Source organism: Ovis aries, chromosome 16 (assembly GCF_016772045.2).
Source record: "Ovis aries strain OAR_USU_Benz2616 breed Rambouillet chromosome 16, ARS-UI_Ramb_v3.0, whole genome shotgun sequence".
NCBI lineage: Eukaryota > Metazoa > Chordata > Mammalia > Artiodactyla > Bovidae > Ovis > Ovis aries.
The window spans coordinates 62,157,822-62,184,821 of record NC_056069.1 but is presented as its reverse complement, the minus strand read 5'-3'; the positions used below and the strand labels follow the sequence as shown (position 1 = coordinate 62,184,821).

At 42.6% G+C, this 27,000-nt stretch overlaps 1 protein-coding gene across 3 annotated transcripts in view; it reads right to left on the bottom strand.

Moving 5' to 3' along the window:
• CTNND2 (catenin delta 2) overlaps positions 1-27,000 on the bottom strand; it is a 1,117,159-nt gene that overhangs the window by 242,858 nt on the left and 847,301 nt on the right. For all 3 annotated transcript variants that reach the window (XM_027980164.3, XM_027980165.3, XM_042233932.2), the window contains one exon: positions 16,129-16,342. In XM_027980164.3, coding sequence (XP_027835965.2) covers positions 16,129-16,342 — 214 coding nt within the window. The remainder of the gene's footprint in view (positions 1-16,128; positions 16,343-27,000) is intronic.

Sequence of the window (27,000 nt, the reverse complement as noted above, 5' to 3'; positions counted from 1 at the left end):
TCTCCTGTCTTAAGACTTGATTGACAGCTCCTTGGGGCCAGAGCTCATACCTACATCATCTTTATATTTTATATCATCCACTCAGCCTTGCATGTAGTATTGCTCAGAAGTACACTGCAGAACACAGGAAAGAAGGAAGATGGACATGAAGACCAGCTGCTCGGGACTATTTCTTTATTTCCCTGGCATCACAGGTCTCCATGATACAGGTCCCTGTGTTAGGAAATCATTTTGGAGCTTCTTCTGAGCATTCCCATGGGAGGGCACCTCACTGATAGCATCCAGCTGCCATGATGGCAAATAGACTCTCACTCATGATGGGCAGGCCACGTGAAGAGTGAGTCCCTAGGTGAAGACAGTTTGGCACGCGCAAAGCCAAACCGAAACATCTCTCCTCCAGGCTGAGTTTCAGCCTCTAAGGGACAACCAGGAAGGAAGTTTGTCTTTGAACATTTCATGGAGAATAACAAATAAAAACATCTGCTGGAAAGGAAACCAGGTGTTGGGCTGGGGAGGCAGACAGTCTTTAATTCTCTCCTCTCCTCCAGGATCCGGCGGGGATTTCGATGTTGTATTCGCTAACACTAGCTAATGTAATTTTTGTGATAATTGTAGAGCAAATAGAGCAAACTCTCAAATATAATTAGGGAAAAGTGCTTCTAATTAACTTGTAAGTCGTGGGTTGCAAAGTAGAGTCACAAATCAGTTATGCATTGTCAGACTTAACAAGTAAAACACACTGTACATTTCCATCCGGGCAAATAAACAAAGCAAGACAAACGCCCCTGGTAAATACTTTCCCTTGAACCTTTACAACATGCTGGCGTGCTCTGGAACTTAACTGCAGGTAAGCTGAGGTATATTTCACATCACCAGCAACCCGTGATCACGGTGAAGAGAAATGAAGACGACCTCAGACAGTGTGGGAACAGCCTACATGCTACCTCGGCGGCATGGAAAAAGGGATGCACTCATGCAATCGGCTCAGATGGGCGGACAGAGGTCCTGAGCAAACCCCAAGAGGTCTTGCAGGGAAGTAGAGGGTGATGAGAGCGGCAACCCCTTCCAGCTCAAAGAACCAGCAACACCAGTTGCTTACTGCGGGCTCTACGTTAGGTAATCATTATAAGCAACGTCTGCTACGTTTGTTAGAAGTCACCCCATGGCTTTTCTGTCACAAGGGCAACCACATTAGAATAAGTGGTAACCTCAAATTATTTTTAATTCATAAAAAATGGTAGAGGAGATACACATTTTCATAACTTAGTTACTGTTGGCAATGCAATATTCTGGCATCTCTCAAAAATGTCCAAGTCACCCACAGGGGGTTAACTGCTGGCCTGGAGAAAAGAGAAAGTGAGGTTCCTGAAACATCCATCCATGATCATGAGAACTGCTGTCGGAGCTTATTAAAAGTGAGTCCCAGGCTATGATCATAGAGATTTCGGGCCTGGAAATCGGTACTGATTGCAGGGACTTGGAGAGTGGGAAGTCATGGTGTCAGGCAGACAGGCTGTGGGGACAGAACAGGCATGCCAGCGGTGATGCTGGCACTTTAAATCTGGGCTCAGGGCACCACCAGGCGTGTTCAGGGCACCCAGTATGATGACTAGTAAGCGGTGGGTGTTCAGGAATGTTTGTTCACCCCTTCTGGGGATACAAGAATGCAGAGAATGCCTCAATTCTCAGGTCAGGCCGTAAGAATGTAAAGCACAGGAAACGATGTGACTGGACGGCTGTTGCTATGTCCACTGGTGAGCCACTCTACAGAGTGCGCAATAAAGGAAGGCTGTGAGATGGGGTCAGCCAACAAACATGATCTCACCATAACATCCGGTAGCACAGACTCCTTTAAAACCACTGTATCAAAACGTCTGGCTCACTGGAACATAGCTGTCACCATCTTGGCCCTTGGGAACAGTGTCATATCCTGAGGATGGTCTCCAGCGAGAAGGTACCTGGGTATTTACCCCAGCATTTCAAGCACCTGAACCTCACTGCTTCATGGCAGACATCCCACAAGCATTTGCTTAATGAATGAATGGACGAATTAGACCCAGAGCCTACAGAGCTGCTTCAGTCTCCAGGACTAAGAGTGGGGGTGGGCAGGAAGTTCATGGTCTGAATTTCCTAATTTGATTAGACTTGGCCTGGTTATAGCCAAGGCGAGGCAGAAGAGGGTGCCAGGCTGTTCTCATGGGTGCCCACTGGCCCTGTCTCTCCTCTGCTTCATATCCAGGTTTCTTCCTTGTCTTTACCTGGCCACCTAGGTCAACTTTAGCCCCAGCACCAGACATAGAGGCAGAGCCTTCTTCAGCTTTCTGCACCAGCATCCTTGGGGTGTCAGGTCTCCTCTTAATAATAAATCCCTTTCCCCATGTGATTCATTCTTTTCACTCTTCTCTGGTCAACCCCCAGCTGACACACCCCGTGAAGCTATCTAAATGTTGGCAAGATGGCAGCAATGTTTACGATTCTACCTTCCCAAGGAATAGACAAGATGTATGAATGCATGATACCCTAATTAACCTTTTGCTGGGAATTTTTTCTTGTGACTCAATATCAGTTCACCCACTGTGAACTCTGGAAGCCAAGGACTGCCAGACTTGGCCTCATTTGACTCACTAAATCCAAGAAGATCTTCATTTACTCATCTCCTCTCTGATGCTATGGTTGGCAGAATGATGGTCACCCAAAATAGCCACATCCTAATTCTCAGAACCCATGAATATGGTACCTTACACGGTAAAAGGGACTTAGAGGCTGTGATTCATTTAAGGATCTTGAGGAGAGTCTCTGGGACTATCCAGGTGGGCTCAGTCTAATCACTTGGGTCTTTCAGAGGACCATTCCTGGCAGCAGTCATGAGCAATCTGACGATGGAAAATCCGACAGAGACACCATGTCTCTAGCTTTTAAGACAGTGGAAGTGGGTCACAATCAAGGGATGTGGCCAGCCACTAGAGGCTGGAAAAGGCAAGGTCTGTCCCCCTTAAAGTCTCCAGGAAGGAACACAGCCCTCTGGACACTTTGACCTTAGCCATGTAAAAGCCCAGTGAGACGTGTTGGGCTTCTTACCTCCAGAACCAGAGGATAATAAATTTTCATTAATGCGTTGGAGCAGCAACAGGTAATCAATATGAACTTCACTGAGCGGTCTGCCATGGTCTTGGTATTCTGGTCCTCAGTGCATAACCGTGTCTAGGATAACTGCTCTCGTGGGCTTAGGGTAGCTTTTTCCCTAGAGGTAATGGGTACACGCTAGGGTTCACATCCCTAAACAGGAAGGTGAGTGGGAGCTGATGCTGAAATAAGGCATCTCCTGAGGCCCTGAAAGTATGTCACCAGTTCCAGTGCGAGGCAGCCCCTGCTGATGAAGAAACCAAACCCCAGAGAACTCTTCCGGCAGGGCTGCAAATTATTTAAGAGAAGGAAAAATCCAACTAGTCTGACTCAAAATAAAAAAGTTGAGGAGGATGGTTTTTACACTTTAGTTAACTAAAGAATTGTGGACTTTGAACTTTAACACACAATGGCAAGAGATATCGATTTTTAGACTTTAATTCCTTTGAACTTTAATGTCTTTGGACTTCAACATGAAAGTGGACTTCAACTTTGATTTTTAATTTCTCCTTGGGAATTTGGTATTTGGTGGGGATTATATTAAAATTCAAAGCATCTCTACATTGTTGGCATTTCATTCCTGGAATGCCCCTGTTCATTTTTATCTTTCGGGTGTTGTTTAATATTACTGCTAACCCTCAGATGTGCTATGTTGGATAATATGGCTGGACATTATTTGGGATAAGAAATAAATCTGGGATTTATTTTATATCATGGGAAGACAGTGACCCTGGATTTGATTTAAATAACATGCTTTTCTGACCCATTTCAGTACCTCTTGGTATAATTTATGAAGTGCTCACCAGGAGTCCCAAGTGATCCCCAGAAAACCCCATGAAGATGGAGGAAAGGCTATCTTGTAAAAATGTTTGACTCCTGCTTTAGGGGCTTCCCAGTAAAAAAATCTGCTTGCAATGTAGGAGACTGGATTCAATACCTCAATCGGGAAGATTCCCCTGGAGAAGGGAAAGGCTGCCCACTCCAGTATTCTTTCTTGCCTGGAAAATTCCATGGACATAGGAGGTTGGCAGGGTATAGTCCAAGGAGTTGCAAAGAGTCAGACATGACTGAATGACTAACACTTTCACTTTCCTTCTTTGGAGAGATGAGCCATGTTTCCAGCTGATCATACAAATAAAATAAGAGGAAAACAATAAGCTGGAGGATGTTAGAGGGGGAAAGTGCTTCTCCTCTGTTCCAGTGTCTCCTTCCAGAAAGGGTTTTTACCCTCCAGAGTTGGTTAAGATTTCACCCCAGAAATCTTTTGAAATAGTTAAGTTCCTTGGCTAGCAGATACAGAGTAATTAATGCTGCACCTCGGCTTCTACAGGCAGTAGAGATAATGTTTAGTACTATTTATGCTTTGCCTACCAAGCTGTTCAAAACTCATGCAGGGAAGATGTTATTTATTAGGGACATAAAGAAATAAAGAAGAGAGTGGAAGGAGTCTTTCAGCAGATGAGATATTTCATCTCATTTCTTTGAGCTACAGAATAGATGGAGCTGAGTTGGCTGATGACACTGATGAGGAAGCCAACACAGTGCAGGACCTGGACACAAGAAGACTCCATCCTGAGGACCCAGTGAAGTGGCCGACTGCCCTTGCAGAATTTGAGACCCCTCCCTCCAGGCAGAAGAACAAACAAGACAAACAAACAACACAAGAAAAACATTCTCCAAAGAGATTAACTGCACTGGGGGAGAAGTAAAAAGCTAATGTGGATATTTGACCCTCAGAGAAAAACTCCCCTCATCAAGATACTTGAGGATCCCACATATTACAACTCAACTCCTACCTGCTCACCTGAAGTCGAGCTCACAGTTCACAAACTTCACCAATGTCCTCAGCGCTCAGACAATCTCTCTATTCCTTCTTCTTAAAAATAAGCAGAGAACTGAGAGTTCGTGAGTAGCAGTGAAAGTCGCTCAGTTGTGTCCAACTCTTTCCAACTCCATGGACTATACAGTCCATGGTATTCTCCAGGCCAGAATACTGGAGTGGGCAGCCTTTCCCTTTTCCAGGTGGATCTTCCCAACCCAGGGGTTACCATATCCTTAAAGTAAGTCTGCAAAATCAATGAGGAAGGCTCCCATACAAACAGAAAAAAACACTTGGCACCACAGCAAAGTGAGATGACTCGTGATAAAGAGAAAACAAACCTTAGTTTTAAATAATATCCTTAGAGAAATTCAGTAACAGTCTACATTCATAAAACAAAAACACAAAAAGTTCTTAGAACTAAGATACTACTACCACTGATATCTCTTTAGACCCCTGCAAGAAGAAAAAATCAAAAATAAAACCTCATGGATAGGTTGAGGGAAATGGTAGATGCTGGAGAAAGCTCTCAGCATAGTTGATAAAAAGACAAAGGGCTGCAAATTATTGAAGAGGGAGGAAAAATCCAATTAGTCTGACTCAAAATAATTCCAGAAAGAGAAGAAAAACATGAATGAATTTTTTGAAAAATAACAAGACAATTTTCTGGCACTGAAGGTCATCACTCTTTAAACTGGAAGTGTCCAATACCAAAGAATGTTTTGAAAGAGGCAACACCTAGATATATCACAGACTTTCACAGTACCAAGGATAGAATTCGATTACAGAAAATATTCTTGAGAAAAATAATTTTCTATCTGTCCATATCAAGTAAACATCAATCATGTATGAGGATTTAGTACTGATATTTTCATGATTTCATCTCCTGAACACAAGTTTTTAAGGAACTTGTACTTGAGCGCTCAGTCATGTCTGACTCTTTGCAACCCCCTGGACTGTAGCCCACCCGGCTCCCCTGTCCATGGAATTCTCCAGGCAAGAATACTGGAGTGTGTTGCCATTTCCTCCTCCATAGGATCTCCCTGACCCAGGGATCGAAACGGTATCTCCCGTGTCTCCTGCACTGCAGGCAGATCCTTTACTACTGAGTCATTCGGGAAGACTTTATGGAGCTTAAAGGACAGTAAACCAATAAAGAGGAGGTTATAGGATCTAGGGAATAGAAGTTCCAACCCAAGACAGCTATACAGCAGAACTAGAGAGCAATTATCCAAATCTGCCCAAAAGACAAAAGATTCTGATAGGAGATCCTTAGAAAAGCAAGGAATTAATAATGACTGAAATCATGGACAAAGCTCAGTTGGTGGGCATTGCCACTGATGGATGATCCATCCACATATGATGCTAGACAAGTACTTCATTGACAAGGATCATCACTTTGAACCCATGGGGAAAGAAATGTGATTGCAGGTACCACATTGGTTGCTCATAAGGCAAAGGCTGATCTCTGGCTTTCAACTTTTTGAATCAAGTGATAGATAACTTTGGAAGACTGGCTACATTTATAGAATAGAGTGTAACTATATTCAGTCTTGGCAATAAAGTCAAGTATGGGCTTCCCAGGTAGTGCTAGTAGTAAAGAACCCTCCTGACAGTGCAGGAGATATAAGAGACAGGCGTTTGATCCCTGGGCTGGAAAGATCCCCTGGAGAAGGAAATGGCAACCCACTTCAGTATTCTTGCCTGAAGAATCCAATGGACAGAAGAGCCTGGTGGGCTACCGTCCACAGGGTCACAAAGAGTCACATAGGACTGAAGCAAATTAGGACAGATGGGAAAGATGATGACAAAGGCTGTGAAAGAGAAGGGTGAAGACAAAGGAATACTAATAGCCTCATCTTACAAACAGAGTGATAAGAGGTAGTGTCTGTGTTAGATTGGGAGAAACAGAGGTTTGCTTTTGAAGTTACTGAGTGAAGCTGGAGAGGAACCAAGGATAATGATGTCACCATGTTAGGAAGAAGGAGAAAAAGCCATGAGTGATGAAAAAGGAAAAAAGTCTCCTTCCATTATGATAGAAAGTCAGTATAAAAAGCCTATAGTAATTTGTTTAGATTGAGACAAGCATATTATCTAAAGACACGGGATAACCACAAGAAGGCTAAAAAACAATGCAAAAGGAAGCAAAAATTAAGGCTGAATGCTTCTGAAGGAACAGGAGGAAGACAGATGAGGTTGAGGACTGTTGCTTTCATTATAAGCATTTTTATATTATTTTATTTTTTGACCATATCTATTACTTCAATTTAAAAATTAAAATACAATGCATTTGCTCAATTACCCTTGCCACATCTAATTCTTTACAAGTAGTTGTTTTAAGAAGATGGCTCAGGGTTTATTTCTCTGGTGGTTCAGTGGCTAAGACTCCATGCTCCCAATGCAGGGGGCCTGGGTTTGATCCCTGGTCAGAGAAACAGATCCTAGAACTAAGTGTTTGCATGCTGCAACTAAAGATTCCCCATGCAGCAACAAAGATGGAAGATCCTGTGTGCTGAAACTATGACTCAGCACAGCCAAGTAAATAAATAAATATATATATTTTTTTAATGAAAAGGAGATTCATTAAGAAATCAGGGCAATAGAGTCTTATTTATTTAAAACACAGCGATACTTTTAAGTAAGCCTACATGGTCCTGTATTAATTTGCATTGCTTTATCTACCTGACCTACAAGTGTCTGCTCATATTCGTGAACAGATGAAGAGCCTTGGGGTGGGTCTGCATTAGTTTCCTGGGGCTGCCATCACAAACCAGCACAGACTGAGTGGTTTAAACAACAGAAACTTATTGACTAATGATCTCAGAGGCTAGAAGTCCAAGATCAAGGTGTCAGCAGCGTTGGTTTCTTCGGAGGCTCTGGGGGAGAATCTGGTTCATGCCTCTCTCTTGGCTTCTGGTGGTTTGCTGGCCATCTCTGGTGTTCCTTGGCTCATAGAAGTATCACCCCAGGCTCTGCTTTCATCTTCATGAGGCATTCTCCCTGTGTGTGTCTATGTCCAAGTTTCCTTCTTCCATAAAGACATCAGCTGCATCGGATTAGGGGCCCATCTTACTTTAGCATCCTAACATAACTAATTACATCTGAGTCACAATTTGAGGGTCTACAGGTTAGGACCTCAACATATAAATTTTGAGGGCATATAACTCAACTTTGGAGCCCTTTGGAGACTGACTGAATTAAACCAACTGACCTAATGCTAGTAAGTAAATAGTTAAACTGAAGCCTGTCACCTTAATTAAAAGGAAAGACTACTTGGGCTACATGAAGCATAAAATGAAAAAATACACTCTGCTCTTGGAGAAGTAGAACTCTTAAGGACACTTGCTTTCGTCTGAAATAAAACTTATTTATTTTTATGGTTTAATAAAGACTGCTTTATTATGATTTGTAAAGCATTCTGAAATCTTTAGTTGGGCCTTTCAAAATTTAGGTTGATTACTCCCATCTTTAGAGAGAGAAAAATTGTATTAGTCAAGCCCAAAGGACATGCAGCACTCTAATAAAGTTTATTTGCTTTGGAACATTTCAAGTAACGGCTAGCATATATCCGCTTCAACTGGCTTTAAATGAATTCTGATCATCATCTCATAGTAATTATTGCACAGGAAGAAAATTATTTATTGCAAGGTCTAACAAGCAGTGGTAAAATATATTCTGCTGTGAAGACATACTGTAGTACAAACAGGCAGCTGTTTTTTTTTTTTTTTTAAACATGCATGGTTATGGGTTGAATGTAAATGCATGTAACTACCTCAATTTTTAACATTTTATTATTGTTCAGACAGTTTCCAAAGGAATACTCAGTAAATAATTTAAAGCTCTGCAAGATCATTTTTTTTCCTTCTATCTTTCATTGTTTATAATTTGGTGCTCTCAATCCTTCTGGATATAGACCCTAAGTCTGGTTTACAAACATGTTTTATTTACTTATTTATTTTTTAATCACTAAAATTGTTCCTTCAAATATTTGTTTACAAAACATCCTAGTTTGTAAATATATAGAGAGGAATTCAAAGCATATGTCACCCTCGCTTCCCTTTTTTTCAATACACATCTGTTTTCACCAAGTCACTAACAGGCAGGAAGGAAAATACAACAGAAAAAACTCTGTGTGCTAGAGGGGCCTGGAATGTCCTTGCTTCTTGCTGAACAATTAGGTGGGCTGAAGGATTACAAAAGAAGTGATGGGAATACCAGACCACCTGACCTGTCTCTTGAGAAACCTACCTATATGCAGGTCAGGAAGCAACAGTTAGAACTGGACATGGAACAACAGACTGGTTCCAAATAGGAAAAGGAGTACGTCAAGGCTGTATATTGTCACCCTGCTTATTTAACTTCTATGCAGAGTACATCATGAGAAACTCTGGGCTGGAGGAAGCACAAGCTGGAATCAAGTTTGCTGGGAGAAATATTAATAACCTCACATAAGCAGATGACACCACCCTTATGGCAGAAAGTGAAGAGGAGTTAAAAAGCCTCTTGATGAAAGTGAAAGAGGAGAGTGAAAAAGTTGGCTTAGAGCTCAACATTCAGAAAATGAAGATCATGGCATCCGGTCCCATCACTTCATGGGAAATAGATGGGAAACAGTGGAAACAGTGTCAGACTTTATATTTTGGGGCTCCAAAATCACTGCAGATGGTGACTGCAGCCATGAAATTAAAAGACGCTTACTCCTTGGAAGGAAAGCTATGACCAACCTAGACAGCATATTCAAAAGCAGAGACATTACTTTGTCAACAAATGTCCATCTAGTCAAGGCTATGGTTTTTCCAGTGGTCATGTATGGATGTGAGTGTTGGACTGTGAAGAAAGCTGAGCGCCAAAGAATTGATGCTTTTGAACTGTGGTATTGGAGAAGACTCTTGAGAGTCCCTTGGACTGCAAGGAGATCCAATCAGTCCATTCTAAAGGAGATCAGTCTTGGGTGTTCACTGGAAGAACTGATGCTAAAGCTGAAACTCCAATACTTTGGCCACCTCATGTGAAGAGTTGACTCACTGGAAAAGACTGAGAGTTGACTCATTGGAAAAGATGCTGGGAGGGATTGGGGGCAGGAGGAAAAGGGGACGACAGAGGATGAGATGGCTGGGTGGCATCAACAACTGGATGGACATGAGTTTCAGTGAATTCTGGGAGTTGGTGATGGACAGGGAGGCCTGGCGTGCTGTAATTCAGGGGGTGCAGAGTCAGACATGACTGAGTGACTGAACTGAACTGAACTGAACAGGCACAGTTGTTAAATTTGAATCAGGGTTTTTTTTCTTTTTTTCTTTTTTTTTTTTTTTTGATTCATGCACGAGTGTCTAGGGGGCTCCCAGGCTGTTTGGTGGTAAAGAATCTGCCAGCTAATGTAGAAGGTGTAAGAGACATGGGTTCAATCCCTGGGTCGGGAAGATATCCTGGAGGAGGAAATGGCAATCCACTCCAGTATTCCTGCCTAGAAAATTTCATGGACTGAGGAGCCTGGAGGGTTACAGTCCAGTTGGGGTCACAAAGAGTTGGGCATGACTGAGGATACATGGACACACACACAGACACACACACAGACACACACACACACACACACACACACACAAGTATCTAACCTCATTCCAAAAAGGTTTTGTGGAGGGTCCTTGTGACGATGGAAGTGAAACGATCCTTTTTACTTATTACTCTCTACTCCACTCTTCCAGCCATCGTCTCTTTTTCTGCTTGTCTAGTTAAGTTTCTAAAACATCAACACATTTGCCAGGAACATCTCTTTTAAAGATCAGCAGCTAGCGATGCCAGAGTGTGACAACTGACAACAGGGCCCCCATCCATCACAAAGGTTACCAGCAGAAGCTGTGCGTGGTGGGTCAGCTGACTGCCAAGCCTGTGTATGCAGATATCCAAGGCTTGCCACACACCCAACACCCCCAGAAATCCACATGCATTTAAGAAATGTGTGACTAAGGAATGAGTGAAGGGCCTGGACTCACCCAGAAAAGCTTATTGGAGTGAAAAGCTCATCAAACTTGGGCAAAGACTGACCCTGAACAGGACCCTGTAGGGCTTTTGGGCACAGATGTGTTTCTGTGTCTTCCATTCCTTGTTTGTAGGGAACAGACTCCAGCCTCCATGACCTTCCTGAGTCTGGAAGGGCAGATTCAAACAATTGCTAATCAGGGAAGGGAGGGCATGCAAAGACAAGGGAGGGGAAGCCAAGAAAGAATAGTGCAGCCTTGGGGCAGGGTCCTCCTTCCACCTCAAGGGATGTACATAACAATATCTTCTGAGCTCTTTAGAGGACTAGTCAGTCAGTTCAGTTGCTCAGTAGTGTCTGACTCTTTGCAACCCCATGAACTGCAGCACGCCAGGTCTCCCTGTCCATCACCAACTCCTGGAGTTTACTCAGACTCATGTCCATTGAGTCGGTGATGCCATCCAACCATCTCATCCTCTGTCTTCCCCTTCTCCTCCTGCCTTCAATCTTTCCCAGCATCAGGGTCTTTTCAAACGAGTCCTTTCTTTGCATCAGGTGGCCAAAGTATTGGAGTTTCAGCTTCAACATCATTCCTTCCAATGACACCCAGGACTGTTAGGATGGACTGGCTGGATCTCCCTGCAGTCCAAGGAATGCTCAAGAGTCTTCTCCAACACCACAGTTCAAAAGCACCAGTTCTTCTGCGCTCAGCATTTTTTATAGTCCAACTCTCACATCCAAGCATGACTGTTGGAAAAACCATATCCTTGACTAGAGAGACCTTTGTTGGCAAATTAATGGCTCTGCTTTTTAACATGCTGTCTAGGACATAGCTATTCTTCCAAGCAACAAGCATCTTTTAATTTCATGGCTGCCGTCACCATCTGCAGTGATTTTGGAGCACCCCCCAAAAGAGTCTGTCACTGTTTCCCCATCTATTTGCCGTGAAGAAATAAAACCCCAATAAATGAAAGATGTCAGCATTCTTTATTCCAGAGAAGACCACCTGAACCCAATTAAAGGAATCAGAGAAGGTCATCAAGAGAATACCTGTCTCTAAAGAAGTGCACACACCCAAATCTTAATAGCAACTTTGCCCTTGAACCTATGCTGTAAAACTCATGGAATCCTCCCAGGTTAGGACACAGAGTTTTTGAGGGTAGGAGCCATCTTTGTCCCCCTTTGCCTGGCAAACCTATAATTCTATTCTTTTCTATCTCACCCAAAACTCTGTGTCTGATATTCTATTCAACAACTGTGCACAGAGGCTGGGTCCAAGACTCAGAAGGCAGAGAATAACACATAAGAGAAATGGAGGGTTGGGTGACCCTGAAGTTAAATCGGATTCTTGTTGTTCAGTCACTAAGTTGTGTCCGACTCTTTCCAACCCCATGGACTGCAGCACAACAGGCTTCCCTGTCCTTCACTATCTCCTCGGGTTTGCTCAATCGCATGTCTGTAGAGTCAGTGATGCTATCTAACTATGTCATCCTCTGTCACTCCCTTCTCCTCCTGCCCTCGATCTTTCCCAGCATTGGGGTCTTTTCCAATGAGTCAGCTCTCTGCATTTGGCCTACTAAAATCCTGGATTTGCATAGCTCTGCAGGAGCCAACAGAACCCTAGCTTTCACAGCTCTCTTTGGCAGTTGACCATGGCTGGTGCTGAAGATGAACACGAGTCTCTAAGCCTCTTGGAGCTGAATTTATTTGCCTTATTTGACTTTTGCTTCAGGCAGTGGAGTTAGCTTTGGCCTGATCTGCTCTGTCTAAATAGAGCTCAAGGAGTCTTGCAGGCTTCCAGGCGCGCTCGGGTGTCAGCCAGTGTGGACATTTAGAAAGGCTTTGTTACTACAGACTGGGTGCAGCGGCAATTTCTTCCATGTGGGATGCTTTCCTAGATGTTTTTCTCAAGTGGTAGCTTGGCCAAGTGCTTCTTGTTTTTCAGTAGTATCCACCACAGCAACTCCAGAAACCAGAAGCTTCAGCAAGTCCAAATATTTCTACAACACATTTTTCATTGAAAAAGGTGAAACTCAAACCTGAAGTTCAGCCAGGTACAATAAGGCCCTGCCTCTGGAAAGATGTGAGTGCGTGCTAAGTCGCTTCAGTCGTGTCTGACTCTGTGTGACCCCATGGACTGTATGTAGCCCATGAGGCTCCTCTGTCCATGGGATTCTCCAGACAACAATACTGGAGTAGGTTGCCTTCCCTTCTCCAAGGGATCTTCCTGACCCAGGGATTGAACACGCATCTCTTACGTCTCCTGTACTGACAGGCGGGTTCTTTAACCGTAGCACCATCTGGGAAGCTCACCTCTGGGAAGACAGAAACATCTATTTTAGAAGCAACCACTGTCATCCTGAATCCACTTGGCTCTGATGCTTGGACAGTGTCATGGAGAATACAGCATTTTTTCTAGGAGACAGTCTGGACCACCAACTCATGTTGCTGAAGAAATAGTGGGTTATGATATGACAGTGGGTGCAAACTTCTGTTCTACTCAAAAAAGGGGCAGAATAAGGCATCTGTTCTCTCTGTGTAAAACATGCACCATCTTTCTTACAGCCAAAGCATCACCAGGAAGGGAAACGTGCTGACATTCTGAAGAATATCTCTGCCCTTGATGTTTCCAAATGGGTCTCACATAGAAATTCTGGATGTTGCTCAGAGGAACACAGTGGGTGGCATCCAGCATCTTCAAAAGCAGTGTTGAAGACTCGGGAGGAGCCAGCCGTCACGTACCTTATGGCAGCTTCAAGCATCCCAAGGAGCACAGGGCATGCTGTGGCGGATGGCCCAGGGGACCCACCAGCTGCATCTCCTTTCTGATTGAAGCCATCAGTCACTTCACCATTCTCCGTGGAGCTGAGTTTCTTTGGCAATGAGTGAAGCCACCACAGACAGTGCTTCTAGATAAGGCATTTGTGTTGCAGCAAATTCAAATGTTAGTAAAATCCAATTCTTTTCAAATCATGAACTGAAAGTGCAGGTACACAGGAGGGTGCTCCTTTGGTGTGTTGGCCTCATACATCCATTGGTCTTCCCAGGTGGTGCTAGTGGTAAAAAACCTGCCTGCCAGGCCAGGAGATGTAAGGGACGCAGGTCGATCCTTGGGTCAGGAAGATCCCCTGGAGGAGGGCATGGCAACCCACTCCAGTATTCTTGTCTGGAGAATCCCACGGACAGAGGAGCCTGGTGGGCTACAGTCTATAGGGTTGCAAAGAGTCGGACACATGACTGAAGCAACTTAGCAGCAACATACATCCATTAGCTTGGTCTTAAGGCCCAGAGGCATCCACACTGAGTTCTTTCTCTTACAGGCATTTCCAGTTGAAACACAATTCATGACAATAGGGCAGGTGGGACTTCCCTGGTGGTCCAGGGGCTAAGACTCTGCCCTCCCACTGCAGCGGATACAAGTTCAATCTGTGGTCAGGGAACTAGATCCCACATGCTGCAACTAAAGATACCCATGCCACAAGAAAGACCTGGCACACCAGCCAGATAAATAAATATTCTTTTAAAAAAGAAACAAAGACAAGTGTTAATAATTATAATGGCAGGTTGTAGTTTCAGTTTTTAACTCATCCCAAACCATCCTACATATCGTAATATGTGCATAATATGTGCAACAGGAGTTAGTCCCTCCCCGACCCTGTCACCCTGTGCTAGTTCAGTGTGAAAGATTACTATCATAACACAACAACCCTTCGCAACATCTTTTTCCCTACAAAGATGATCTTCCACTTAGAGAAAGAAAAAAAAAAAAAAAAACAAAAGAAAAGGAAAAGAAAAATCACAAGGAAAAAAATCTGAGAGTCTAGTTCTGATTTAGCTAAGAACATAAAGGAGATGTGCCCATGATCGGAAAGGATGCTAAATTAAAGACAATATGCTGAAGCTGGGAGTCTTGACCCAAGAATGAACAAATATTTAGGACTCTAGCTTCAGTAATGTATTTTCTTTTCTTTTTTTTCAGGGAAATTTTAGCGTGGAGACAGAAAGTCAGTGGAATTGTGGTACTTAAAAGATCTTTTTTTTAGAATCAGTCTTGCAATCCTCTTGACAAATACTTGCTTCAAGGAGTAAAAATGTGTGCATATGTGCAACAGGAGTTTGTCCTTCCCCAACCACGTCACCCATGTTAGTTCAGCATGAAACACTGCTATCATAACATGACAACACTTCACAACACTTTTTTTCTTCCCACACAGACAATCTACCACCTAGAGAAAGAAAAATCCAAAGAAAAGGAAACGAAATATGAGCAAAAATGAAATATCCCAAAGAACAGCAATAGCAATATGTATACTGGATACATAACATATATACATTACATACCGGGTAGGCCAAAAAGTTTGTTCAAGTTTTTCTGTAACATCTTACAGAATATACATAAAACTCAATATAGAAAAACCTGGAAGAACTTTTTGGCCAACTCAGTATAATGAGAAGAGTGATTAGAAATTCCATACTGGGGTTACCAACAACCTTAGACCCCTCAACAAGTAAAACTTCACATTAAAAAAGTGAGAGGCAATAGTAAATGACTAATGCTTCCTACGTCCATACATATTCCATGAAGGTATGTGTTAAAGGCTTTACATAATCTCATGGATTAATCCTATGACTTTATAAGGTAATATAGTTATCACAATTATGTTCATTTCTTGAAACTCAAAAGTCCTGTGCTCATGGATAAGGCTTTCTCTCATGATCACTTTAGAAAGAAAACTGCTTAACCTGTAATATTATATAAATTGGGGGCTTCAATATTTTATTCAAGAAATTAACTGTTCAGGACAATAATCTCTCTGCTGCTAAGCACAGTATTATATACCTTATTACCAATAACTCAAACCCTTGGCCTTTCACCACTTATGATTAAAGTCATTCTAATGATGACTCAGGGTATTTTAAGATGTCAATTTTTAACCAAGTGACAAAGATTGAAAGGCAGTCAAAAATCTTAGGAGGGCCATGTTTATCGGATGCTAATTATTTAACATGATGCATCTACCAGCATGACATCTGATACCCTTTTACTTAAGTCTGTCATTTGCAAACATGCAAATATTTATTCCCAGGATGACTGGTGTGGTTAGCTCTTGGACAGGCCAGGACCAAAACACTTGGCTAGCACATCGCTACCATGCAGGATGATAGGAAATTTATCGTGAGCATCAGCCATGCTGTTACTAAGAATTCTGACCTGTGACCAGCTCCCGGATCTCCAAGTCGGTGGTCTTGCGGAGCAGCCGCACCAGGGCTGGGATCCCGCCACAGTTCTTCAGGGCGATTTTGTTGTCATCATTGGCCTTCCCGTACACCAAGTTTCTCAAGGCGCCACAGGCACTACGGTGGACTTCAGTCATCCGATGGTCCAGCAAGTCCACCAGGAGCTGGATGCCCCCTTGTCTCCTTATCTGGAGAAGCGAAGGAGAGAGGAAGGTTTTACTACTTAAACCCCAGTGGGTTTTTCCTATGAGGTCCTTGCTACAATTCACTGCACTGAGCGGAAGGCCTTTGGCAAAGGGAAAAGAAAACAAATTATTCTTCTCTTTAGATTCTATTGCTTTTACTTATTTTCATATCCTCCTGATAAAAATTCAAGTGCATTTCCTTTCAAGTCTTAGAATTTTGAAAAGATGATTTTAATCTCCTAATGGGTGTTCTCTCTATAAAAATATGCTACATACTCAGGGCATGAGGCAGACAAGACGGGCAAAAGGGTCTCACTCCTAAGACTTATGAAATGTAACCACTGTCTTAAAGGGCTGCAGGATTGATGTACACAATGTGAAAATTATGCGGAATAGGGAGATGCTCCCAACCTTTCCAAGGAACCAGAAGCCAAATGAGAAAGCAGAAGTCATACAAGGCTATTCATCTGAGAAGACCCGGAAAACAAGAACGTCACTCACAATGACACTTGTTCTACACACTAAAGGTATGTTCTGCTGATCTTAGGCATTTGCCTAATAACAAAAAATAACATTTAATCTGGGTGGTTTTCTAATCAAAGACAATGTTTGAATGAGTAAATGAAGAAAAACTTTGCAATGTTTCTAGATGGGTCTTCTCTTGGCTGCTGCTGCTAAGTCTCTAAGTCATGTCCAGCTCTTTGCAACCCCATGGACTGTAGCCCTCCAGGCTCCTCTGTCCATGGGATTCTCCAGGCAAGAATACTGGAGTGGGTTGCCCCTCCTTCCTCCAGGGGATCTTCCGAACCCAGGGACTGAACCCGCGTCTTTTATGTCTCCTGTATTGGCAGGTGGGTTCTTTACCACTATCGCCACCTGGGAAGCCCCTTGTCTAATTTCTAGACCCATTTAAAAATTTGAACTGCAAACAAACTGTCTAGTTAACATATAGACCATTTCATGGAGTTTTCATTGGCAGAGGTATATTTGAATATTGCTGCATTTGTAAAAAGAATACATACAACTCACTCAAATTCTTTTCTTTTATAACTTCAATATCCCTTAAGGGTTGAAGAGTTCTAATTTGGCATGAATGGATATAATCTGGCATCTTTCCTATTTGGCTTCCTTTTTTTAAAATTTTTGGCTGCACCAAGCAGTATGTGGGGGCCTTAGTTTCCTGACCAGTGAGCAAACTCATGTCCCCTGCAGTGGAAGCATGGAGTCTTAGCCACTGGACCACCAGGGAAGTCCTCCTACTTAGTTTTCTGATTATAAAAACACTGATTAATCCCACAGATGAGCAGGGACACAGAGCTAGATCCCTGGACTCGTTCAAAGCTTCTCAAATGCCATGCTGTCTACAAGGCTACTCCAACCACAACCACACTATTTAAAACTGCCATGTGCACCACACCACCTCCCTAACCTAGCAGGCTTTTTTCACCTTAATCTATTACAGAATCTTTCATAGTCCTGCTGGGCCCTAACGTCTTTATAATGTTTCTTGTGATTGTCTGTCTTCTGCTAGAATGTACATTCTTGGAAGGCAAGTATCTTTGCTTTGTTCATTGATGGATCCCCATCCCTAGGCAAAGTGCCAGGCACATAATAGAAACTTGGTAAGTATCTGAATAAATGGTGGGGGAGCATGTATTACTTGTTACAGCACATTTCTTTGTCAGGTGAGCTGATATCAGCTTTTAAAAAGGGAATAATATTCTTCCTTGAAGGAAAAAAAAACAAACAAAAACGCTTGTGAACATCTCAGAATGTCTCCAAGGGGCCAGTGCATCTCTTTTGAAACCCGTTTACAAATAAATGCATGCATCTCACACACAAGGTGGACCATCTCATGATTCAGAATATGCCTGGAGGAATTGTTTTTATCCATCAACCAAATGGAAACAGAGAAAGCTGAAATCCTCCCAGAATCCATGGGCTCGAAGTTCCTAATTTAGAAAACACGAGTGCGGGATTACACTGCCAGTGAGATCAGGACTGAGGACAGAGGAGCTGACCACACACCCGCCACCCTCCCCCACCATCCCGCCTCTGCCTCAGAGGGGCCAGGGCTGCAGAGACAGGTACCTAAGTCCCTGAGGTGCCCTACAGTCTGCGGCGGTGCCAGCATGGGGAGAAATGGCTAAAAGGATCACTGGGTCAACAGAATAAACTAAGAAAGTTTCAAAGAACAACTTTCCCCAACTTACAGTTTTACCCTGGTCCTGCTTGGCTTTTCGTTTATCTGATAAATATTTTTAGATTTCAAGAGAGATGAAATCTATCACTATATACATATGTCCCATACATACATCTGAGCTTTAAAACACCCATTTATTCCCATTTGTATGAAAAGGTTAAACTATGAATGTCATTTTATTGATGTGTGTGTCTTTGAATGTGTGTACTTTACAACTTATCTAGGTTTAACTATTTTAATAATGATGAAGCTATTGTAAAAGAGGTAATAGAGCCATTCATACAGTTCATTGAATGCTTATGTATAAAGTAAACAGTAATAGTAAACCTATCTCTCCCTCTACCTTAGTTAGTCTGTATATCATAGTTAAGATTCCTTATTTCCCATTCATATAACTTCATGAATTAAGCTATTAAAACATTCTTCTAAAGATTTAAAAGGGAAAATGAATTCAAAGTGAAGGCAATATCATTTCTTAATGGTATCATGAGACAATGATGTTTTCAGTGTGACCCTAATTAATGCCATATACCCAAATGTATAATGAAATCTTCAATTCTATTTTAATCTAATTAGAGCAACACAAGTAAGATGATAAACTTTTTCATTTGCTCTTATTTTGAGGGTCACTGGGTCACCAATACTAAAAATCAACAACAACAACAAGAAAAAACTTTTCTCGGGGTTGAATATTATCTAATAAGGGAGAACCCTACTTCAGCTTTCTGAAGACAAACATCAGTCAGGGATAATGTTCACATGTGTGAAATGTGATGGTACTTGGTTCTGCCTCCTCCCAGATCCACTCCGCTCCCAGCAGGACCAGAAAAGGAGCCACGGGGCAGACTTCCAATTTTCTTGCAGGGTCTTCATTCCCTGCAGGACCTCTGGGTGGGGTGGATGGATCTGCAGGCTGCCTTCTTCACTTCCCTTCTGCTTTTCTCCTGTGTCCTCTCTCCCTTCCACTTGTCCTGGCATCCGATTCCTCTAGCTTCTTCTTGTTTCCAACCTTAAACTCTCATAAGGCTCCAAACAAACCCACTGCAAACATCAAGACAGTCCAGCTCTTTCCAAAAGATGATCAGGGGAAAGTCTCTTCTTTGAAAAGGCACCTTTACCTTCTCTCTCATTAAATGGCCAGAGATCTATTTTTCTTTAATTCTCCCCATCAGTCACTTCACCTCCAATAGGTGAGGCCCTGGTTGGGGTCCACTCAGTATCGTCTGAGACCAATGTATCCTTTCATCTTCCTCCCTTCATCATCATGCAGAATTCCTCACAAGTCAAATCTTAAAGGGAATCCAGGTTTAATATTACCAAAACAAAGTCAACAAAATACTACATAATATTATATCCAATCTGCATGAGATATAAGAATATCAAATCCACTAGAAGGATGCCGGTCATATGGTAGTGAGCCAATCAATATTTATCAGATGAATGAAAGAATGCTACAGTGCTTATCATATATTGGTTTCCTTCTCTTTTTAAAAAATATTTTTAGAAAGGTTCATGTTTGGGAACGCATGTACACCCGTGGTGGATTCATGTCAATGTATGGCAAAACCAATACAGTATTGTAAAGTAAAATAAAGTAAAAATAAAAAATTAAAAAATATATATATTTTTAGAAAGATGGTATATTTTTAGAGCAGTTTTAAGTTCACAACAAAATCCGGCAGAAAGAACAGAGGTTTTCCATATACCACGGTCCTTATACGGGCACAGCCTCCTCCATTATCACCATCCCCCCAAGAGCCATACATCTGTTACAACCTGTGAGTCTACACGGACACACCATATAACCCGAAGTACAGACTTTACATTAGGGTTCACTCTTGGGTGTCTACCATTACAGTATCACACAGAATAATTTCACTGCCCTAAAAGTCCTCTTTGCTTTGCCTGCTCATCCCTCCCCCCATCACCCCTCCTCCCTAACCCCTGGAGAAATCACTGATCTTTTTATGGTGTCCATGGTTTTGCCTTTTCCTGAATGTCATAAAGTTGGGATCACCAAGTAAGTAGCCTTTTTTCAGACTGGCTTCTTTCACCCAGCCCACACATTTAAGATTCCTCCATAGCTTGACAGCTCATTTCTTTTTAGTAATGAATAGTATTTCACCATCTAGATGTAACGTATTGATCTACTCACCTACTAAAAGACACGTTGGTTGCTTCTGAGTTTTGGCAATTAGGAAGAAAGTTGCTGTAAAAGCTGCTATCTGTGTGTGAATTTCTGTGTGGACATAAATTTTCAACTTCTTTGGGTAAATACCAAGGAGAGCTGTTGCTGGGTTGGACAGTGAGAAGATGTTTATTTTTGTAAGAAACCACCAAATTGTCTTCCAAAGTGTCTGTATCATTCTTCATTTGAATGAGAGTTTCTGTCGCTCCAGACACTCACCATCACTTGGAGCTGTCAGTGTTCCGCTTGGGCATTCTGTTAATACTACAATGTGCGTGCATGTTTAGCTGCTCAGCTGTATCCCGATTCTTTGCGGCCCATGGACTGTAGCCCGCCAGGCTCCTCTCTCCAAGGGATTCTCCAGGCAAGAATACTAGAGTGAGTTGCCATGCCCTCCTCCAGGGGATCTTCCTGACCCAGGGATCCAACCCACATCCCCTGTGCCTCTCCTGCACTGGCGAGCAGGTTTTTTACTGCTGAGCCACTGGAGAAGCCCCTACGAGACTGCAACTGTATCTTAATGTTGTGTTTCTTTCTCTTTTCATTCTGTGTGATTCCAGTTTATTTACATTAATATGAATAGCTGAAACGAAAAACTATCAATAATACAATACATATAGGGCAACAATAGCTTGAAATGGACCTGGACTGAACAAATCTCACATCTCCCACTTTTCCTGAACTTGACAGGGAATGAGTGGGAAGTGCTTTTCATATATAACCTAATTAGATGATTTTATATTTGTTTTATTAAACAATTATTTGATATATAGTCCACTCTAGTTCCTATGTCAGTAGCTCACATTTATTTTTCTGCTTAGCTGTGAACTTCAGGAATTTAGATGGAGAGAGCAGTGAATAAGAAATAAGGAAAATGGAAGCTGATGAACTCTATACACAGGGGAGATAAAAATGAATTAACCAATCAAATGAAGCAAAACTATACCCTGCTGTCTGTCATTTTAGGTTGTTTACAAAGAGAACCTTCTTAAGCCTAATGTGAATAGTCTCTTCAGAGAAGGCAATGGCACCCACTCCAGTGCTCTTGCCTGGAGAATCCTGTGGACGGAGGAGTCTGGTAGGCTGCAGTCCATGGGGTCGCTAAGAGTCGGACACGACAGAGCGACTTCACTCTCCTAGCGACTTCACTTTCACTTTTCATTTTCACGCACTGGAGAAGGAAATGGCAACCCACTCCAGTGTTTTTGCCTGGAGAATCCCAGGGACAGGGGGCCCTGGTGGGCTGCTGTCTCTGGGGTCGCACAGAGTCGGACACGACTGAAGCGACTTAGCAGCAGCAGATAGTCTCTTGGGGATGAAAACTGGGAGGCATGTGCAAAGAATCAGTGAAAGTTCACTCAGTTTGCACCAGGGAAGAATGAAAAGAGCTTATACACTTTTGCCATATAATCCACTGTTTAAAGAGTTTTTATTTTTTTTACATTTTGTACTGTTCTTTTCATTTTTAAAAATTCTTTTCTTTTTAAAATTTATTTAATTGGAGGCTAATTACTCTACAATATTGTAGTGGTTTTTGCCATACATTGACATGAATCAGCCATGGGTGTACATGTGTCCCCCATCCTGAACCCCCCTCCCACCTCCCTCCCCATCCCATCCCTCAGGGTCATCCCAGTGCACCAGCTCTGAACACCCTGTCTCATGCATCAAACCTGGACTGGTGATCTGTTTCACATATGATAATATACATGTTTCAGTGCTATTCTCTCAAATCATCCCACTCTCGCCTTTGGATTCCCACAGAATCCAAAAGACTGTTCTTTACATCTGTATCTCTTTTGGTATCTCGCATAGACTTACCTCACTCTGTATAATAGGCTCCAGTTTCATCCACCTCATTAGAAATGATTCAAACGCATTCTTTTTAAAAGCTGAGTAATAGTCCAATGTGTATATGTACCACAGCTTTCTTATCCATTCATCTGCCAATGGATATCTAAGTTGCTTCCATGTCTTGGCTATTGTAAACAGTGCTGTGATGAACACTGGGGTACACGTTGTCTTTAAATTCTGGGACTACAATTATCTAAACATCATCCAGGAGTAGGATGTGGTTTTCTTCCTTGCCCTTCCATGATGAGGCATACAACCCTTTTAATTCAGGAAACAAATGGCTGGGCAATTAAATTAAATACAAGGAAAATGCAAGTAATACAACATCATTCATTGCAAGAAAAATAAGGCTTCACCATTTAATGGATCTAGTATTCTGAGCTTTATCTGCATTTATTGAGAATAAACTATATTTACCAAATGAATTAGCTATTATCATTAAACTGGCATCATCATCAATGAATAATTTAGAAATACATCCAAGTAAAGCAGCAGTTGTACGTTCATGACAGGCTTCATAAAACTTTAATGATGATGATGATGTATAGGGGACTGAAAAGTTAACAGGGGACAGAATTCCTCATGGGAGGTACCTGTCTGCATGGAGAAACAGACTTTTAAAAGTTGCTTTCTGCATTACTCCCCTCTGTATAACAGGCTCTAGGTTCATCCACCTCACTAGAACTGAATGAACCTAGAGCCTGTGATCACATATAGAGTGATGTGATTCAGAAAGAAAAAAAAGAAACAAGTATCATATTTGTTTTATATTATATATATTTCATATATATATTTGTTCCACATATATATTACACACATATGGACTATAGAAAAATGGTACTATTTTCAGGGCAAGAAAAGAGACACAGACAAAGAGGACAGACTTATGGACACAGTGGTGGAAGGAGAGGGTGGGACGAATTGAGAGCATGGCGCTGAAACATACAGGTTACCACGTGTAAACGAGAGAGCTAATGGGAATTTGCTGTATGATGCAAGGAGCTCAGCCTGGTACTCTGAGACAGCCTTGAGGGGTGGGATGGGGTGGGCAGGGAGGGAGGCTCATGAGGGAGGGGACATGTGTCTACCTGGCCACTAGAAACGGGCCTTGCCAAGAGCACTGCCAGCAACTGAACAACAAGGGCAATCGTCACCTGCCTCTGTGCAGATGGAACCAACTCTGTGCTGCTGCAGCTACCAACCTTCAACACCCGCTGAGGGACTTCAGGGTGGATGAGGCACTCTGTGCTCCAGGGAATCTGATGGAGCAGGTCTTTATTAGATAGTTGGATATTTTCGGGAACTGATTTCAGGATCCCGATCTGCGAATCTCTTCCTATCTAGAAAAGCACTAAATTCCTTCATGGTGACATCAGCTCCTCATGACTAGCAGAAAACCTTTTGTAAAGTAAGCACGTGATTGCACTGACCTCCTTCACCAAGATCACCAAAATATCTAAGGTCACTTAGAGACTGACCTTCCCCCACTGCCTCTTTGGAGCAGTCTCTCTAAGCTACACGAAGCCTTATCTCCAGGGCTGCAGTCCTCATTTTGCCTCAAATCAAACTTACTTCGCAACTCTCAAGTTGGGCATCTTTTTTATTCGACATATCTATGGTTGATTCATGTGGATGTATGCCAGAAACCAAGATAACAGGGTAGAGCAATTATCCTCCAATTAAAAATAAATAAATTTAAAAAGAAAAACATTTGAGGATTCCAAAACCCTGAGAGCATGGGCTCTAAGTGTTCATGGGAACAAAAGAAATTGCTCACCTACTTTGCATTTAAAAGGGAGAGGAATTTGGAGCTAGAATCAAAAGAGGCTGGAGTAGCCTTTTGTTAACCTACTAGTTGGTGAGAGAAGGACCTGCAACAGGTCAGGACCTGGGCATACATTTCTCTGCCTTTTTGGGATCTAGTCCATTGGACGCGAAATGGATGTATCTCTGGGCTTCTATGCGCATGCTCAGTCGCTTCAGTTGTGTCTGACTTTTTGTGACCCTGTGGACTGTAGCCCACCAGGCTCCTCTGTCCATAGGGTTCTCCAGGCAGGAATTCTAGAGTGGGTTGCCATAGCCTCCTCCAGGGGATCTTCCTGACCCAGGGATGGAACCCCAGCCTCTGATGTCTCCTGTATCAGCTGGCGGGTTCTTTACTCACTAGCGCCACTTGTGCTTCTGGTTTAGTGCTGACAGAAACTAAGCTGGATCTGCAGGACAACCAACACAGTAATTCCTCTGGCTCTTGACATTTATGATCAAGTTGTAATGTCTGAGACGGGGTTTATAGAAAGCTGACTAAAAACAAATCCTATGGACTTCGTGACTTTGGTAAAATTCCGATTAACTATTACTTTCAATGGCATTGGTTAGACGAAAAAATTAATAGATAGAGTTGTTTATATTCATTATGAATGTAGAAAAAATAACTTCCTCTGCTTAAAAAGCTACTGGAAGATAAAAAGTTTGTGGATCTGAAACTAGAGGCTTAACCAGATGTAAGTGAACCTCACCAGAAATTACAAGGTTGTCAGTTTGTAAAAAGCATGGCTGAGAGGAGCTACCCCTCACCCAAGGTCAGGGGCAGCAACTGAGAGCGCCAGGCTGCGACGGCGCAAAAACAGCCAAGAGGAGCTACCCCACATCCGAGGTCAGGGGCGGCGGCCGAGAGGAGCTACCACACGCCCGAGGTCAGGAGGGGCAGCCATGAGGAGATACCCCTCATCCAAGGTAAGGAGCAGCGGCTGCTATTTGCTGGAGCAGCCACGAAGAGATACCCCACGTCCAAGGTAAGAGAAACCCAAGTAAGACAGTAGGTGTTGAGAGGGCATCAGAGGGCAGACACACTGAAACCTTAATCACAGAAAACTAGCCAATCTGATCACATGGACCACAGCCTTGTCTAACTCAATGAAACTAAGCCATGCCATGTAGGACCACCCAAGACGGATGGGTCATGATGGAAAGGTCTGACAGATTGTGGTCCACTGGAGAAGGGAATGGCAAACCACTTCAGTATTCTTGCCTTGAGAACCCCATGAACAGTATGAAAAGGCAAAATGATAGGACACTGAAAGAGGAACTCCCCAGGTCAGTAGGTGCCCAATATGCTACAGGAGATCAGTGGAGAAATAACTCCAGAAAGAATGAAGGGATGGAGCCAGAGCAAAAACAACACCCAGTTGTGGATGTGACTGATGATAGAAGCAAGGTCTGATGCTGTAAAGAGGAATATTGCATAGGAACCTGAAATGTCAGGTCCATGAATCAAGGCAAACTGGAAGCAGTCAAACAGGAGATGGCAAGAGTGAATGTCAACATTCTAGGAATCAGCGAACTAAAAAGGACTAGAATGGGTGAATTTAACTCAGATGACCATTATATCTACTACTGCGGGCAGGAATCCCTTAGAAGAAATGGAGTAGCCATCATGGTCAACATAAGAGTCTGAAATGCAGTACTTGGATGCAATCTCAAAATGACAGAGTGATCTCTGTTTGTTTCCAAGGCAAACCATTCAATATCACAGTAATCCAAGTCTATGCCCCAACCAGTAATGCTGAAGAACTGAAGTTGAATGGTTCTATGAAGACCTACAAGACCTTTTTAGAACTAATAAACACCCAAAAAAGATGTCCTTTTCATTATAGGGGACTGGAATGCAAAAGCAGGAAGTCAAGAAACACCTGGAGTAACAGGAAAATTTGGCCTTGGAATACAGAATGAAGCAGGACAAAGGCTAATAGAGTTTTGCCAAGAGAACGCACTGGTCATAGCAAACACCCTCTTCCAACAACACAAGAGAAGACTCTACACATGGACATCACCAGATGGTCAACACCGAAATCAGATTGATTATATTCTTTGCAGCCAACGATGGAGAAGCTCTATACAGTCAGCAAAAATAAGACCAGGAGCTGACTGTGGCTCAGATCATGAACTCATTGCCAAATTCAGACTTATATTGAAGAAAGTAGGGAAAACCATTAGACCATTCGGTATGACCTAAATCAAATCCCCTGTGATTATACAGTGGAAGTGAGAAATAGATTTAAGGAACTAGATCTGATAGACAGAATGCCTGATGAACTATGGACAGAGGTTCGTGACATTGTCCAGGAGACAGGGATCAAGACCATCCCCATAGAAAAGAAATGCAAATAAGCAAAATGGCTGTCTGAAGAGGTCTTACAAATAGCTGTAAAAAGAAGAAAAGCAAAAAGCAAAGGACAAAAGGAAAGATACTCCCATTTGAATGCAGAGTTCCAAAGAATAGCAAGGAGAGATAAGAAAGCTTCCTCAGCGATCAATGCAAAGAAATAGAGGAAAACAACAGAATGGGAAAGACTAGAGATCTCTTCAAGAAAATTAGAGATACCAAGGGAACATTTCATGCAAAGATGGGCTCGATAA